This window comes from Tursiops truncatus, chromosome 13 (assembly GCF_011762595.2).
Source record: "Tursiops truncatus isolate mTurTru1 chromosome 13, mTurTru1.mat.Y, whole genome shotgun sequence".
Lineage (NCBI taxonomy): Eukaryota > Metazoa > Chordata > Mammalia > Artiodactyla > Delphinidae > Tursiops > Tursiops truncatus.
The window spans coordinates 28,923,428-28,937,448 of record NC_047046.1 but is presented as its reverse complement, the minus strand read 5'-3'; the positions used below and the strand labels follow the sequence as shown (position 1 = coordinate 28,937,448).

At 45.9% G+C, this 14,021-nt stretch overlaps 1 protein-coding gene across 2 annotated transcripts in view; it reads right to left on the bottom strand.

Annotated features, from left to right (window-relative positions):
* Window positions 1–14,021, bottom strand: part of PIEZO2 (piezo type mechanosensitive ion channel component 2) — a 332,921-nt gene that overhangs the window by 51,192 nt on the left and 267,708 nt on the right. For both annotated transcript variants that reach the window (XM_073790517.1, XM_073790518.1), the window contains exons 27-31: window positions 12,545–12,641; window positions 11,324–11,483; window positions 7,430–7,519; window positions 5,212–5,333; window positions 4,085–4,156 (exon numbers count right to left, since the gene is read on the bottom strand). In XM_073790517.1, coding sequence (XP_073646618.1) covers window positions 4,085–4,156; window positions 5,212–5,333; window positions 7,430–7,519; window positions 11,324–11,483; window positions 12,545–12,641 — 541 coding nt within the window. The remainder of the gene's footprint in view (window positions 1–4,084; window positions 4,157–5,211; window positions 5,334–7,429; window positions 7,520–11,323; window positions 11,484–12,544; window positions 12,642–14,021) is intronic.

The following is a 14,021-nucleotide window of genomic DNA, read 5'->3' as shown; positions in this document are numbered from 1 at the left end:
ATGAAATGCCCCCAAAGACACACAAATTGTCCTTCAAAGGACCACAGCAAGAGACGTTGGTGGGGTGGAGGAAACAGGAGATGAGGGGGTGCTATGTGGTCTGCAGAGCACCAGGCCTCGTCCAGGCCTCCGAGGAGACCTGGCCACAGCTGCATTCATCTGGCGTTTTCTTCCTTTTTCATAGCAAATTTTACACAGATGCACCAGATCAGCTCTGCGGCAACCGCCTTGGTTACCAAGATGGCCAAAGGACTGAAAACTATCATCGTGTCACAATTCAGCACTTTGGGGCCTTTAGGCAAGGCCAAAGTGAAGCAGAGGCTTTGCTGTTGTCTGAATGGGTCCAAACTGCTGTAGCAAAGCTAATCAGGATGATTCAGGAGCAAGAATCAGTGTCACCAGCCTTCTCCTTCACTTTATACTGTGCAGACATGGGGCCGTAACACAGATGGCAAGACATTTGAAAGAGTTTTTTTAAAAAATCACACATTGTCATGAGGAGCAAATGGGCAGGTAACATCAAAAAAAGAGCACCACCACCACACTCTGGCTGTTTCTACGCCTAGAATGGGACAGATGGAGGTCCGGCAGACATGGTCCACACAGTTTAGCGCTGTGAGGCTTCTGGTCAACCAGGAGCCCTCAGTCACTTACTGAAATTTGAGGAGAACTGTGCCGACCATAAGACCCAAAGCACAAACAGTATGGATCGTCCTTGCCTTGCCTGACATTGTCCCTACCGGGACATACTGCTGTCTTAAGCACGGGAGCAGAGAGAGCTGAAATGTTCAGAGAGTTAAAGAAGTTTGAGAATGGAATCTTTATCAATTTGATCATTACTGTATCAGAGAAAAGAGACCCAGCATGTGCATTTCTGATGCTACAAGAACTGTACCATCATTGCAGGAAAACATATTCATATTTTCAAGTTACATTTGTGTTTTCAAATGCTGAGGTGTCTTTTGGATGACATCACGTGATGTCTTTATTTATCTTTTGGACTTCTCCGTTGTAAGGTCATGGGGAACCTTGGCTTGTTGAAAATTAGTTGCTTGAATATCACTAAACACAACAGTGAATAATTTTGCCCAGATTTCAGACAAATCTGAAGGCTCCATCGTGAAGATGCAGTGTGCATGAATTGGGCCTTATATCCTTGAACAGAAGCACTGTAATTTGTTATTTTTATTTTGAAGAAAGAACCAGGCCCAGAGGACTGGGCCTAAGCCTGAGGAAATAAACGCAATTCAAAATAAGGTAAGAATAAGCAAGAACAAACCAAAGTCACGGCATTCTGTTGGACAGTGAGGGTGACCATGAAAGTAATGCTTCAGGTAAGCTCAGAGATTTGAGGGAAAGTCACATGGACTTGACGTCACGTGGTCATTTAGTAAAAACCAAGATTTGCAATATTGAACATTTTACCCTCATTATAGCCTCTAAAATCAACAATAGCTTCAACTGTATTCAATCATACCTTCAATAACTTTTTTTCATGTGGATACTGAGTCCAAACATTTTTCATCACAGTCATAACACTGATTTTTATTATTTGAAAAATGTTGCCAATTTGTATGTGACAAGTACAATTAACACATCAAAAAAAGAAGGAAGTATTTTAGAAGTCTCCAATTCCTTTATAAATTGTTATTGAAATAAAACTAGGAAATAGAGACTATTTTCTGAAGTTCTATCTGCTAATAACAAGTAGAGAAGCTCTTATATATACGTTTCTGGGTTCTGATAGCTATCCTGCCCCAGCCTGGGTCCATATATGTACCATGAATGCTGATGCTGACGGCTGAGTGTGAAAATGACTTTTAAAATCCCACCACCTGTATCCCAAAGGAACTTGGCCCTTTAGTTCAGATATTTGACAATAAAGTGACGCTTGGCACTGACTTAGGCTATACAGAATTGACACGGAGACCCACTACACGAGGATGGAAGGTATCATTGAACAGCAATGATGCAATGGTTTGTGTGCACATAGATATGGAACTGAGAGGGTGTCCCCTACAGACCATGTTAAGCATCTCAGATGCTCACCCATAATATGAACAACGTAACAGCATTATTACGTCGTCAATGGGTTTACACAAGGGCACTCCAAAGACACTTGCCACCTCTAAGGAATATTTAAAAGCCCAGTGACTCAAGAGAGATCAGAAAAAGGGCTTTCAATAAAGTGCTTCCAGGCAAGTTCTGGAAATCGTCACGGTCTACAAAATAAACCTCATGTCAATTCCTTTCCTTTCCTCACCAGCTGGTAAAAAGGAATATGTTTTGTAGAAAAATTTTAACGCCACGGTCAGACTCTGATTCCAAACTATGAGTGGCACACATCCCAGCATTATTGCACTGGAAGTCTTGTAACAGGCACAGGTAGTGTAATACCAGCCTTCAAGAACTTGATATAATGAGGGTGAAATGAATCAGAAAATCTAAAGTCAATAACCTTCAGAAGAAGTTCTTTCAAGGATAACCAACTCATAAGGTGATGATCAAAGACCATATCCAATTCCTTCCAAAATGCAATGTTTACATGAGCAAAGGAAAGAACCACAACGATTGCAGTAGGAATGTAACCCCGGACGAAAGGACAAAACATCAGTATGACACCATTTTGAAATGGATAGGTCTCTCTAAATTAGCAAAGGGCCCTTTAAAACAGAAAGATCGGCACAGTTTACTTGTGACTTGATAGAAATTGGCACACAGCATCTGCACTACGAGATTGTTAGCATGACTGACACGCCAGTGGACCATAAGAGTCACACGGAATTTCAACTTGAATCTTTGTCTTTGGACTTGAGCAGCAAATAAAATGAAACTCTTTAGAACTCATGGATTTTTTTTATACCATAATGCTAAAATTCAATATTTGGGATTACATTTGATTACATCCAGGTATCCTGAGCAAATTTTGAATATCACTTCCTCAAATGGGCTTGCTGATTTTAGGAAATTATTTCTTGGGTGAAAGGCCAATACCAGATCTAAATGACAGTAAGAATTAGGTGAGGGAAAGGATTCTGATCTGTGATTTTCTAGTGATTCTGAATATCACCCTGCTGATGTTACGGACCTTGGTGATATTACTCGTGATTACATTAGCTACAGTAATCGAGACATAAGACGCAAACGGCTGAAGACATTTTGAGTAATTTGCAAGATAATTAATCATTATTCAATATTCTAACAAATTCAAGGAGGGCCAGATTGAAATGGATCGTTCCATTAGAATACCATCGCCAATAGTGAGTGCTGTGTCCTTTGCCAAGCGGAGCATTTAAAGCCACTGAGTTCCACGATTCCTCATCCATTTTTTTTTTCTTCTCGTGATCAGCGGGGTAATGCTCCAATTCTGTGTGGCTATGAAGCTCTGCTTTTCCAAAACCATCTTCTGACTTTGCTCTGAATTGGTCCTGGCTGAGCTGCGGGTGCCTCTGAGGCCAGCCACATGTTGGGCATTGAATTTAGAGTGTAGTTTTAGAGCTGTTTTGAAACTGGGAAGGAGGCAGGGTGAGAAAGTAAATGTGTTTTAAGGTCCTCATCTTTATGTTTAATAAATTGCCCAGAAACTTTACATGCAAATGGAATCAAAGCTCTGGGAATGGGGCGGCGGGGAGGGAGGGCGTTGGTGCTCGTTGGCATTCACGTCAAGTGCCTTACAAAGAGGGTCACGGACACTCCGAATATAGCGGTTCTCCTTAAAGCAGAGTCCCAGGAAGAGCTGAAACTCATTTTTAAGAAGGGCTTTCAGCCATGAAACAAATACATCTCAGCAGAACTCTGGACCTCAGACTTGGATAATACAGTAATCAATCCCTCTTCCCTTTCTGAGCCTGTAAGTGGTACTTGGGAGCACGTAAGCCACAGGGTAATCAGCTGATTGCTCTGGACGACTCCGTCTGTCGGGCTCAGAGACCCACAGAGATCACAGTTCCTACCCTCTGACCCCCTATCAAGTCACAAGCGTCAAACCATGCATGGGACACACAGGTCATGGGGACGCCTGAATTCTGGTCAAGGATATAAGGGTTAGAATCGATGAAATTGTAAGAGGATCAAGAAAACCTACTGGAAGCATGATCAACCCAAGGCCGCCACCACTGCTTTTTTTTGCCCTTGGCTTTCTGTTTGTCTGCTTCTCCTAAAATAAAATATGTCCACATATTAATTCTTAGAAAGTGAGAAAACAAACTTTGAAAACCACGCTTTAACAACTCAATTGTCAAAATCTAGACAAGTTGCAAAAGTACATCAGAAGTCAGGAAAAGAAACTCTACTGAATCTGAAAAGTTTCCATGGGTCAGCAGCCGATTTCACAAGGTAAATACTCAGCATTCTATGAACATAACGCCACGTTTTCACTTTCTCTCTAGGAATTGAGGGCATATGAAGAAATATAATAATGAAGGGGTTATTTGTCAAAAATGCATCTCACAGTAAATTTTCCATGGAATTAACGGAAAAGAAGCATCACCCAAATATTATAGAACAATTTAGTGGCAAATAATTTGTTAAAATGCATAATTCCAATAACCAGAAATTTCTCTTGTGATCATTTTAATGCATGGTTGGAAAAATATAAATTTACTGTTGATAAATAGATATTATGCACTGGCAGAATACCATGCATTGCTTCTCCATTCCTTTCAAACAGAAAACCACCATGCAAACATCTTTAAAAAGAGCTTTTAAACTTAATTGGATATAACAAATCTATAATTAGATATAATAAATATGTATTTCATCTTAAGTTTCATTGGAACAGACCATAATTGAATGATATCTTAACTACTATTATTCAGAGACCTACATATTTAATTTTTGTATAAAATTTACAGAAATCAAAGGCAACAGTAGACTGCATATCTTAAATAGCTTCCCTAAAGGAACAAATGAAGCAAACTCATCCTATTTTCTTCAGAATCACACGTCCGTGAAACAGAAGCTAGGTTATATTAAAGTCGTCTTGCTGAACTGGGGGGATACTTGTAAAGTCACAGACTCATTAAATATGTACTTTATGAAACAAACAAACACATCCCACTCACAATGGGAACATAAAACTTGCTGAGTTAAAAAGATACATGGATAAAACTGGCAGAAGGAAAAGTAACATTATTTCACAGCCCTACCCAATAGCATGCTTTTACTCAACATCAAGGTACTCTGGGCTAAGAAGGAAATGTTTCAACATACTTTCATCATCCTCTTCAGAGAGTTTTTGGATGTCCTGGCCTTCCCCTGACTCCTGAGTCAAGCTCAGCATCCTCTCCTTACCCTTTTTGTATTTCTGTTGCCTGGCCTTGATGCGATCCATCCTGTACAACAAAACAGCAGCAGCAATGCCAAGAACACACCCATAGTTACCTGTACACTTTTATGCAAACAGCTAAAATCATGGACAAAGTGGTCAACATTTGGGACTTGTGGATGCTTACTTATTAGCGACACGTCTCCTTGGTTTTTTTTTTATACCCATGTTATTTTGCACTACACAGGTGCTAGCTCAATGATATGATCAATAGTAATTATGCTAAATACTTTAAGTCCACTTATACCTGTACCAAAGCCATTCTGAACACAGCAAATTATGAAATATAAATCCTTTATTCTCCCAGGTTTTGCATTATCTTTTTAGATACTGTCTGCCTCACATAGTTGTCGTGAAGGTCAGGTGAAAAGAGGTATGCGCGTGAGAACTGTTTTGTAAATAGGAAGTTGCTCCTCAAATGTTCTCGAGTATTCTATCAGACCCTGCGACTCTTCTCCATGTCAAATCTAAGCTCTTATTGGATCTGGAAAAATGCTGAATTGCAGCTTTTTGTCTGTTTATTCAGGAAGTCTATTCAGAAACCGCAATGCTGAGCTTTTTCTCCCACATCTGCCCTCGTGAAAGATTTCATTTCTTAATTTAGTTTCTTAAAATCCTGAATGTATTGCCCAAGTTTTTAAACCGATTTAAGTGACATTTCTGTTTTGGGCAGCTTAAATAATATTTGTCTTTTGCAATGATCACTGCCTTCATTCTTTTTTATTCTCACCTCTCACTTGAGAGGATGCATTCTTAAAAAAATGGAAAAATCCAGTGACATAAATTATAGTAACAGGTCTCACTTACGGGAAATTCAGAACACATTCTACATGTGGGTTCAAATTTGTTATTTCTCTACACCTGATTTAGATAGCTAGAAACAACAATAGTAATAGTTATACCATACTGTATTTTCATTATATATAGTTTTACATAACTCATATCTTTGATTGTGAAAATAACCATGCCATGGGATAGTGTAATTTTTACTGGCAAATATTTTTGCACAGGGAAAGAAGCTGGAAAAATGAGGTCAGGATAGAATTAAGTAGTCCTAGCAAACTCAGGGAATTTTCCTGGTGGGCTGACAGTATCTCCGTTTCCTTAGAGAAAGTGGCTAGGTTTTGAATTCTATGGCCATCAGCTGTTAAACCTGGCCCCAAACATGTGAGGCACTAGCAATCCTCAGAGGTTCCACTTACTGCTAGAAATTTCACTCTAAGAGAATAATTATTTTCAGTGGGCTAATTAAAAAAAGAAAGAAAGAAAGAATTCTCAGATCTCCTGGGTGGAGTCAGTCCATTACTTGAGTTCTCCAGAATGGTGTGGTGGGAAAGGAGGCCTTGAACTGGATACAGGGAAATTCGGGGTGTATTTCTAGTACTGCCTCTGGTTAGTTGTGGATTTTTTTTTATCCAGTATGCGGGCCTCTCACTGGTGTGGCCTCTCCCGTTGCGGAGCACAGGCTCTGGACGCGCAGGCTCAGTGGCCATGGCTCATGGGCCTAGCCGCTCCGCGGCATGTGGGATCTTCCCGGACTGGGGCACGAACCCGCGTCCCCTGCATCGGCAGGCGGACTCTCAACCACTGCGTCACCAGGGAAGCCCTAGTTGTGGATTTTAAGTCATCTGTTACATGGGTCATCAGTTTCTTCCCAAGCAGACTGGATTACATTATCTCTAAAGATCCTTCCAAAGTGAGAACTCTGTATTTGTTCACTTAACCCACAGATATGATGGACTTCAAGTGAGTATTACTGGGAACGACCCGGTCTCATTCACTAACTGTTTAATCTTTACCAATACTCAGGTAGAACTGTGAGTCCTGATTTAAAAATGGAAACTGGAATTCAGAGAATTCGGCAGACCTGCCCAAGGCTCCCGAGTAAGCATCTGAACTAGGACCGCCCATGGCGGCCCCCTTCCCCCCACCCCATGCTCTCCTCCTTTGGACCATTTCCATTTCAGTCAACACCCAGAGCAAACACCTAGGCAGTTGTGAAAGTTACCACAAACGGATTCCTCAGGGCTTGGGGCTCCCTGGGAGCTGAGAGCTGGCAGAATGGGACCAGGCAAACCCCAAATAAAAGGAAAGCATCCTTACTGCCTCTTAAGCTGGTCCATGGACTTTTTCTCTTCCTCAATTCTTGCCTTTACAGCCTTTACAATCGTGGCCTGGAAAAGTTCAGCCCCCCTAAAAGAAAGTCAGAAACATGGAACAAATGAGCATTTTTATCGGTGTTACCCACCTTCCCCTGACAACGGTTACTAAAGGCTAGAAAACAATTCTTTGGGGGCAGCTGCCTGGCTGGGAGTGGGAGTCCCTTCCCTGTGGATGGACACGCACCGCCTCCTGCCTCCCCTGGCGGGAGGGGCTGCTCACAACCCTGAGGATAAGAGAAAAGAAAACGATGTGTGTTTTCTGAGACTGTCAAGGCCCCTTCAAGCCTCTTAAAGCCTGTGCCCCTGACCTGCCCTCATTATGGTCGTCCCATGAGGGGACATTTAAGGAGGGGTGAGTTCAGGTTCATTTTCTACTCAGTAAGCAGGAAAGGGCGTGGAGCAAGCTGGGGCTTCGTGAGGGGAAATGCAATGGGATGGGCCGTCCAGCCCCTTCCCTTTGATTCTCTTCCTCCTGTCCTTCCATTCCCTTCTGTTCCTTCTCACTTTTCAAGCCACTTCCAGGTCCCCTAGAGCTCATCAACTTCTCCGTATCCTCAGCTCTGTCCCATTGGGGTCCATCCCGTCTGCGGGAGCCCGTTGGGATGCCGGTCCCGTGCTGCCTGATGACGGGGCGGCAGAGGTGCAGGAATGCAGGGCTGGGCAGAGGATCTGGTGAACTGCCCCCTCCCCCATGCCACGGAAATTCTGCTTTTCTACAGCGGCTGTTTCAAGCTCCTTACACTTTCCTCAAACTAGAATTCTGTCAAGGGCTTTTCACTCCTGGCAGACGACCCAGCTGCGTGCTTTCCAGAGAGAACAAAGTCACGAGGCAATGATTCTCAGCCTCCTGCCACCCACCCCAGATGGCCTTTCCTGCGGTGACGTGGAGAAGGTGACAGCCCACGCCAGTGGCCAGCGCCTCCCCATCCGCAGCCTGAGGGGCCCTGGCCCTCCCTCTCAGCCCCTCTTCCTGCATCTCTACCTTCCCATCCCCACCGCATCCTGCGCACAGGCATGCAACCATGCTCGGGTCTGCTGATCTTAGAAAAAGAACACACCGCACGGGTTTCTACGCACGGCCTTGCATCACTGTCCCTGCAGTCAAATATCCTGCAGGCACCATCCCCAAGCTGTCACCTCAACCTGAACTCGCTGGTGTTTGGCTCTGACCCCACCTGTCGAGGTCACTGATTTCAGCGTTCAGCCTTGTCTCTGCGTATCTTGTCTACTGAATTTCCGCTCTGAAGCCGCTGTCCTCGGGCCCACGCTCTCCTACTGGCTCAGACTCCCCACCCATCTCTGAGGTGTGACTGCTGCCCAGGGTCCTTGTCTCACCTCCACATTCTCTCCGGGCAGCTCCAATCACTCCACTGCCCCAACACCGTCTGTGTATCGATGACCCTCAAGTCTCCTCACATCTCCAGACCCGTCCACTCAGCTGCCCGAGGGCTTCCCGACGGGCTGCGTGTGTTTCACAAGCTCATGAGACCCACAGCTCCACAGTCGGAGCCCATCTCCGCTCCCGGCTGAGAGCTCCTCAGACCCTCTACCTTTGGAGCTGTCCCCCCACCACCTGTTGAGGCCAGAATCCTGGGCACAGTGCCCTCCTCTCTTCCCTTCCCATCACCACCTCCCTGCCAACCAATCGATTTCCACCTGGGCCAGTTTCACCTCTGAACTATCTTAATTTATCCCTTCCTGGTCCCGGCCATCACCTCCATCCTGGATCACCAGAGCAGGCACCTACCTGGTCCCTTCGCCTATGGTCCTGCTTAGACCCCATCTGTCCTGCAGCCCACTGAAAAGCAAGTGCAGCCACTTCTAAAGTCATAAACGTGGTTCTAAGGCCCCTGATAGTCTGGCCTTCCCGCAGCTTGTTTCTCTCCACTTACTGTCTTCATCTTCACGTGTCTGTGTGCCAGCCACTCCGACCCCCCGGGAACCTCCCTCGGCTGTCTCCCTCCTGCACCTTCCTCCTCTCACTCCTGTTCATCCCTCAGGCTGTACCTTGGAATGGAGGCTGCCTTGGTCCTGCCCCGCGGCTGGTTGCACACCTGCCTACAATCCCCGGGTTCCCGAATGCCTCCTGCATCACGCGTGTCCCACCACCTGCAGCAGCTTGTGGACGGGTCCCTCTCCCTGCCTGTCTGCAGGCTCTAGGAGGGCACGCATGGCAAGCATCCACCTCCTCATAACAGAGCAGGTGGCAAACGAGTGAATGAATGAATGTCTAGTCTAGTCTTTGGAAGTTGCATTGTGAGTTCAGTGCTTATTAAGACATGGTTGTTTTTGGACAAGCATGAGCTGTACTCTGACCAAAGCCACCAGTTTCTATAATAGGAAGATTATGCTTTGTGAATAATTGTGACAACTTTGAGAAAAAGATGCTGGCTTACTATTATGTCCGGAGTGTCTAAGGACCGAATTTTAGGGGAAGGTGAGAGAGATGCATTTGCTAGCAAAAGGACTGGCTGCTACATACAAGTAAATAAGGTTACTATTGGGATGAGGCATTATGTTCTGCTCTGAAAATGACGTCCTGGGCGTTAGGAAGACAACTGTAATGGTAAACTACTGTCCCTAAATGAAGTCAGCGTCCATCTACATGGTGAGGGCTGAGGGTGCAGCAAGGCTCCTCGGATTAAATGTAGGTGCCCGAAGGGTAAGCTGGGATGAAGTGAGACAGTGGCATGGACATATATACACTACCAAATGTAAAATAGATAGCTAGGGTGAAGCAGCCGCATAGCACAGGGAGATCAGCTCGGTGCTTTGTGACCACCTGGAGGGGTGGGATAGGGAGGGTGGGAGGGAGACGCAAGAGGGAAGAGATATGGAAACATATGTATATGTATAGCTGATTCACTTTGTTATACAGCAGGAACTAACACACCATTGTGAAGCAATTATACTCCAATAAAGATGTGAAAAAAAAAATGCAGGTGCCCGACTGGGTCCTCATCCTATTTGGCTCCAGGTTAGTTAACAATGGCTGGGAATTCTCAGCCTTTAAATGGACCTTTGAAATACACATGTTGCTTCTCCTGGCAGAGAAGAAATAGGCTCTAGGAACACTGGTGGTAGAGAGAGAATCAGAATGATCAATACTGGTAATTGACATGATACAAGCTAGCATTTATAAGGTCGTTTAGCACCATGGGTCCCATGGGATTGAGGCAGGGCCAGGGTCTCAGAGACAAGCTCGCTCTAGGGGATCGTGCAGCTGCCCTTTGACCCCCATCTCAATGGCCTCCTCTTTAGTACCTAGGTCTCTTCCCAGTCTTTTCCCTAAACCTATACGACTGGGGGCAGAAAATGGAAAAAGGAAGGGGATAAGGAAAGACAAACAGGAAGGGTTTAGGGTGAGGCTGGAGTAACACGCTCCTCTGTCTACGGTCTGAAAAATAACAGATTATGTTTTTCTCTGTCTTTAGGAGTTTCTTCTTGAAAAGGAGGCGGCAGTGGGGGTGGGGGGTGGGGGGAGACGGACTAGACTCTGGACCGACGTGGCCTATGTTCCTGTTCTGACTGAGGCCAGAGGACCTACTCCAGTGATAAGGTCTGGACCGAGGGGCTCAGACAACCAGCCCATCTTTAACCTTCAAGGGTGTCCCAGTCCTCATAAGGTGTGATTCCCTCCATAGACTTGCTTGTTACTCTTCTGTTTTAGATCTTAAAGGCCTTGGGCTAAAGCCTTCTCGGATCAGTTTTCCTGGAAGGAATCTCTTAATTTCTTGTGGGTTTTACAAGCAAGCTCAGACAGGAATCAAGAGTGCAATATCACTTCCTGACAGGTTTCTTAAGAGAAACCCCTTGACTCCTTGGCCTGACCCACCTCGAAGCCAGGATCTGTGAAGCTTTTATATCCGCCACGACGTGCAGGAAATAGTAACTCATGAACACTCTTCTCTGCAGCAGAAGGAAGGCAAAGCATATGCTGTCCCAAATAATCCCTGCTTCCCCGCTCGGTAGTTTACACGAGGAATCATCATCAGCTGGGCAAAAAGAAAAAGAAAAAGAAGAAAAAAATGAAAACTTACACCCATTTTCATTGTTATTTTATAAACCCTCGTGGCATGATCAGACTTGGGCAATCACACAGGTGTAAGAGCAAACTTCCGATGCACTGAGTCCCTCTGAGTGGGTTTATTCCCAGCCAAGGGCACACACTTCAAATCCAGTATCAGCACTGATTCACAAGGCTGACCACAAAGTGAGCTCTTGATAATGTAAGGCAGAGGATGGAAAGGGACCCCTCCCACCCAGTAAGGGCCATGGAGAAATAACATCTATGTCCCAATGCCGGAGGAAATCTCTGGTACAAAAAAGACACATGTTCTGGGAATGGGCTTCCCCAGGGGTAGCCAGGGGAGCAGGTACGGTCTATCGGAAGAAGGGGTGTCAACAGAACATCTGATCCTAAGTCAGAACAAACTCCAGTGCCTCTTCATCCTCTGCAAAGTGTAGTAAGGATTGGAAGGCAGAGTTGGGGGAGGGGTTTCATGTTCAAGGCCCCATCCTGGGCGCCAAGGAGGATGGAGGTGCTGTCCAGGGTTCTGATGCAAGACACAGAGGGGCGGAAATGGAACTCCTGCCTCTGTACAGGTGGGAATCTAACTCCAGACACCCTGTTGCTGCTCCCAACTGTCTTCCCACGGTGGAGGTTCTCTGAGCTTCAGAGGAGGGGGGGTCTGGAGGCAGAGCTACTTGATGACCGAGATTCCAACCGCAGCAGCCACAGGTGTGTGTGGGCATCTGTGACCCTTCCCGTTGTAACTCAAGGAAGTTCAAGGAGTTGCTGAAGGCCACAACTGCCCCCTAGACCTGCTTGGGGAGGGGGACAGGGACGTTTGTGGAAGAGGATGAGAGGTGCGGTGGGGGTGTGTGTCCTGAGCACAGATCCCCAGCGTGGCACAAGCCCACAGCTCCGTGCAGACGCTGACTCACGTCCCTTCACCTCTTCCCTTCAGGGGCTTCGGCCCAGTTTCTAAATTAGAACAATACACTGCCCTTCCTTCTTTGTGCTTTTGTTCCCAAATTTGCTTTTCATACTTACGCATTTTGTAGCCCTTGACTGTGCAGGCCAGGCTGAAAGCTTGGATCAACCAGCAACTATTTTGAACCAACTTTTCAATATAGCCGCATGCTCCTATCTGAAAAACAAAGGGGAAAGGCATATCCTGAAGCTCCACAGCCGGAGAAAAGGCTGATGTCTTGCAATCCCAACACGTGCGAGAATTCCCAAAGTCCCAGTCTGGTGGTGGATGGGGCCCCAAATCCAGTCCCCACCGGGTAGAGCGCCTGATGCTTCACTTCCTCAGGGAGTTAAACTCAAGGAGCAAGGGGAGAACCCTGAGCGTGACGCTTTCTGAACTTGGAAGCTTCTCTCTTTTCAAAGAGGAAATCTCAGACCACCGTAGGAACCAGCCCGGCTCTGTGATGGCAAACGGGTGAGCACGGATCCAGGACTGGGATTCTGACTCTCACGAGTCAGACAGAGTCAGACGTAGTAAACCTACGCTATTTGCCAGGAGATGGTCACAAACATATGCTGCCTGGTGTAGCTCTTAGAGCAGGAAGAGAGGATGTGCTTGGAGCCAATTCTTTTTTTCTTTTTTGGTACGCGGGCCTCTCACTGTTGTGGCCTCTCCCGTTGCAGAGCGCTGGCTCAGCGGCCATGGCTCACGGGCCCAGCCGTTCCGAGGCACATGGGATCTTCCCAGACCGGGGCACGAACCCGTGTCCCCTGCATCGGCAGGCAGACTCTCAACCACTGCGCCACCAGGGAAGCCCGAGCCAATGCTTTTTCAGCCAATTCTCTGAGTAAAGGAGACTTCTTTGTTGACTGTCACATTGTTGTCTCACAACAGTGATGTCTTATCACAGTTAAGTTCACATCCCAAGGGGGGAAAATAGCTTCCTCCTCAGGGAATCTCTTCCCCCCTCTGTCTCCCTGGACACCCCTGAATTCAAGTTTCTGATGAGCTCACATGGCAACGTCTCCAGGAAGCCTCTTCCCAACTTACCCAGGCCAGAAATTAGGCATCCTGTTTTGTACTGCTTTCCTAAAATACTGTCACGATGAGCATTAACAGAGTGTACTGTAATTATTTATAAGAAAGTCTATCTTCTCTTTTAGAATGTGAGTTCCTTAGGGGTAAAATCTGCGTACTATTCACCTCTAGTTCTTCAAGATATAAAACAGTGCCTGGCAAAGATCAGGTCTGCAACACAGGTTTAGAGAACGAATGAATGAATGAGCGGATGCCGCAGCCACACACTTTCCAGGAACAGTCATAGGGATCGGCCTCCAGCCGCAGATCTCTGCCCATCAGACGGGCTTTAGGATGAAAGGGTGACCTCCCGTCCTATCTCATGCCCTTTCCAACAACTCTCAACACCACCCCGCAGGCAAACACACACTGCTGGGGTTGAACTGATGAATAAAAATCATTTTGACTATCAGCTAGAAACTTAGCATTCTAATGGTCACGACACAAAATAAGTTCTTCAAATACATACTCCTGGTGACA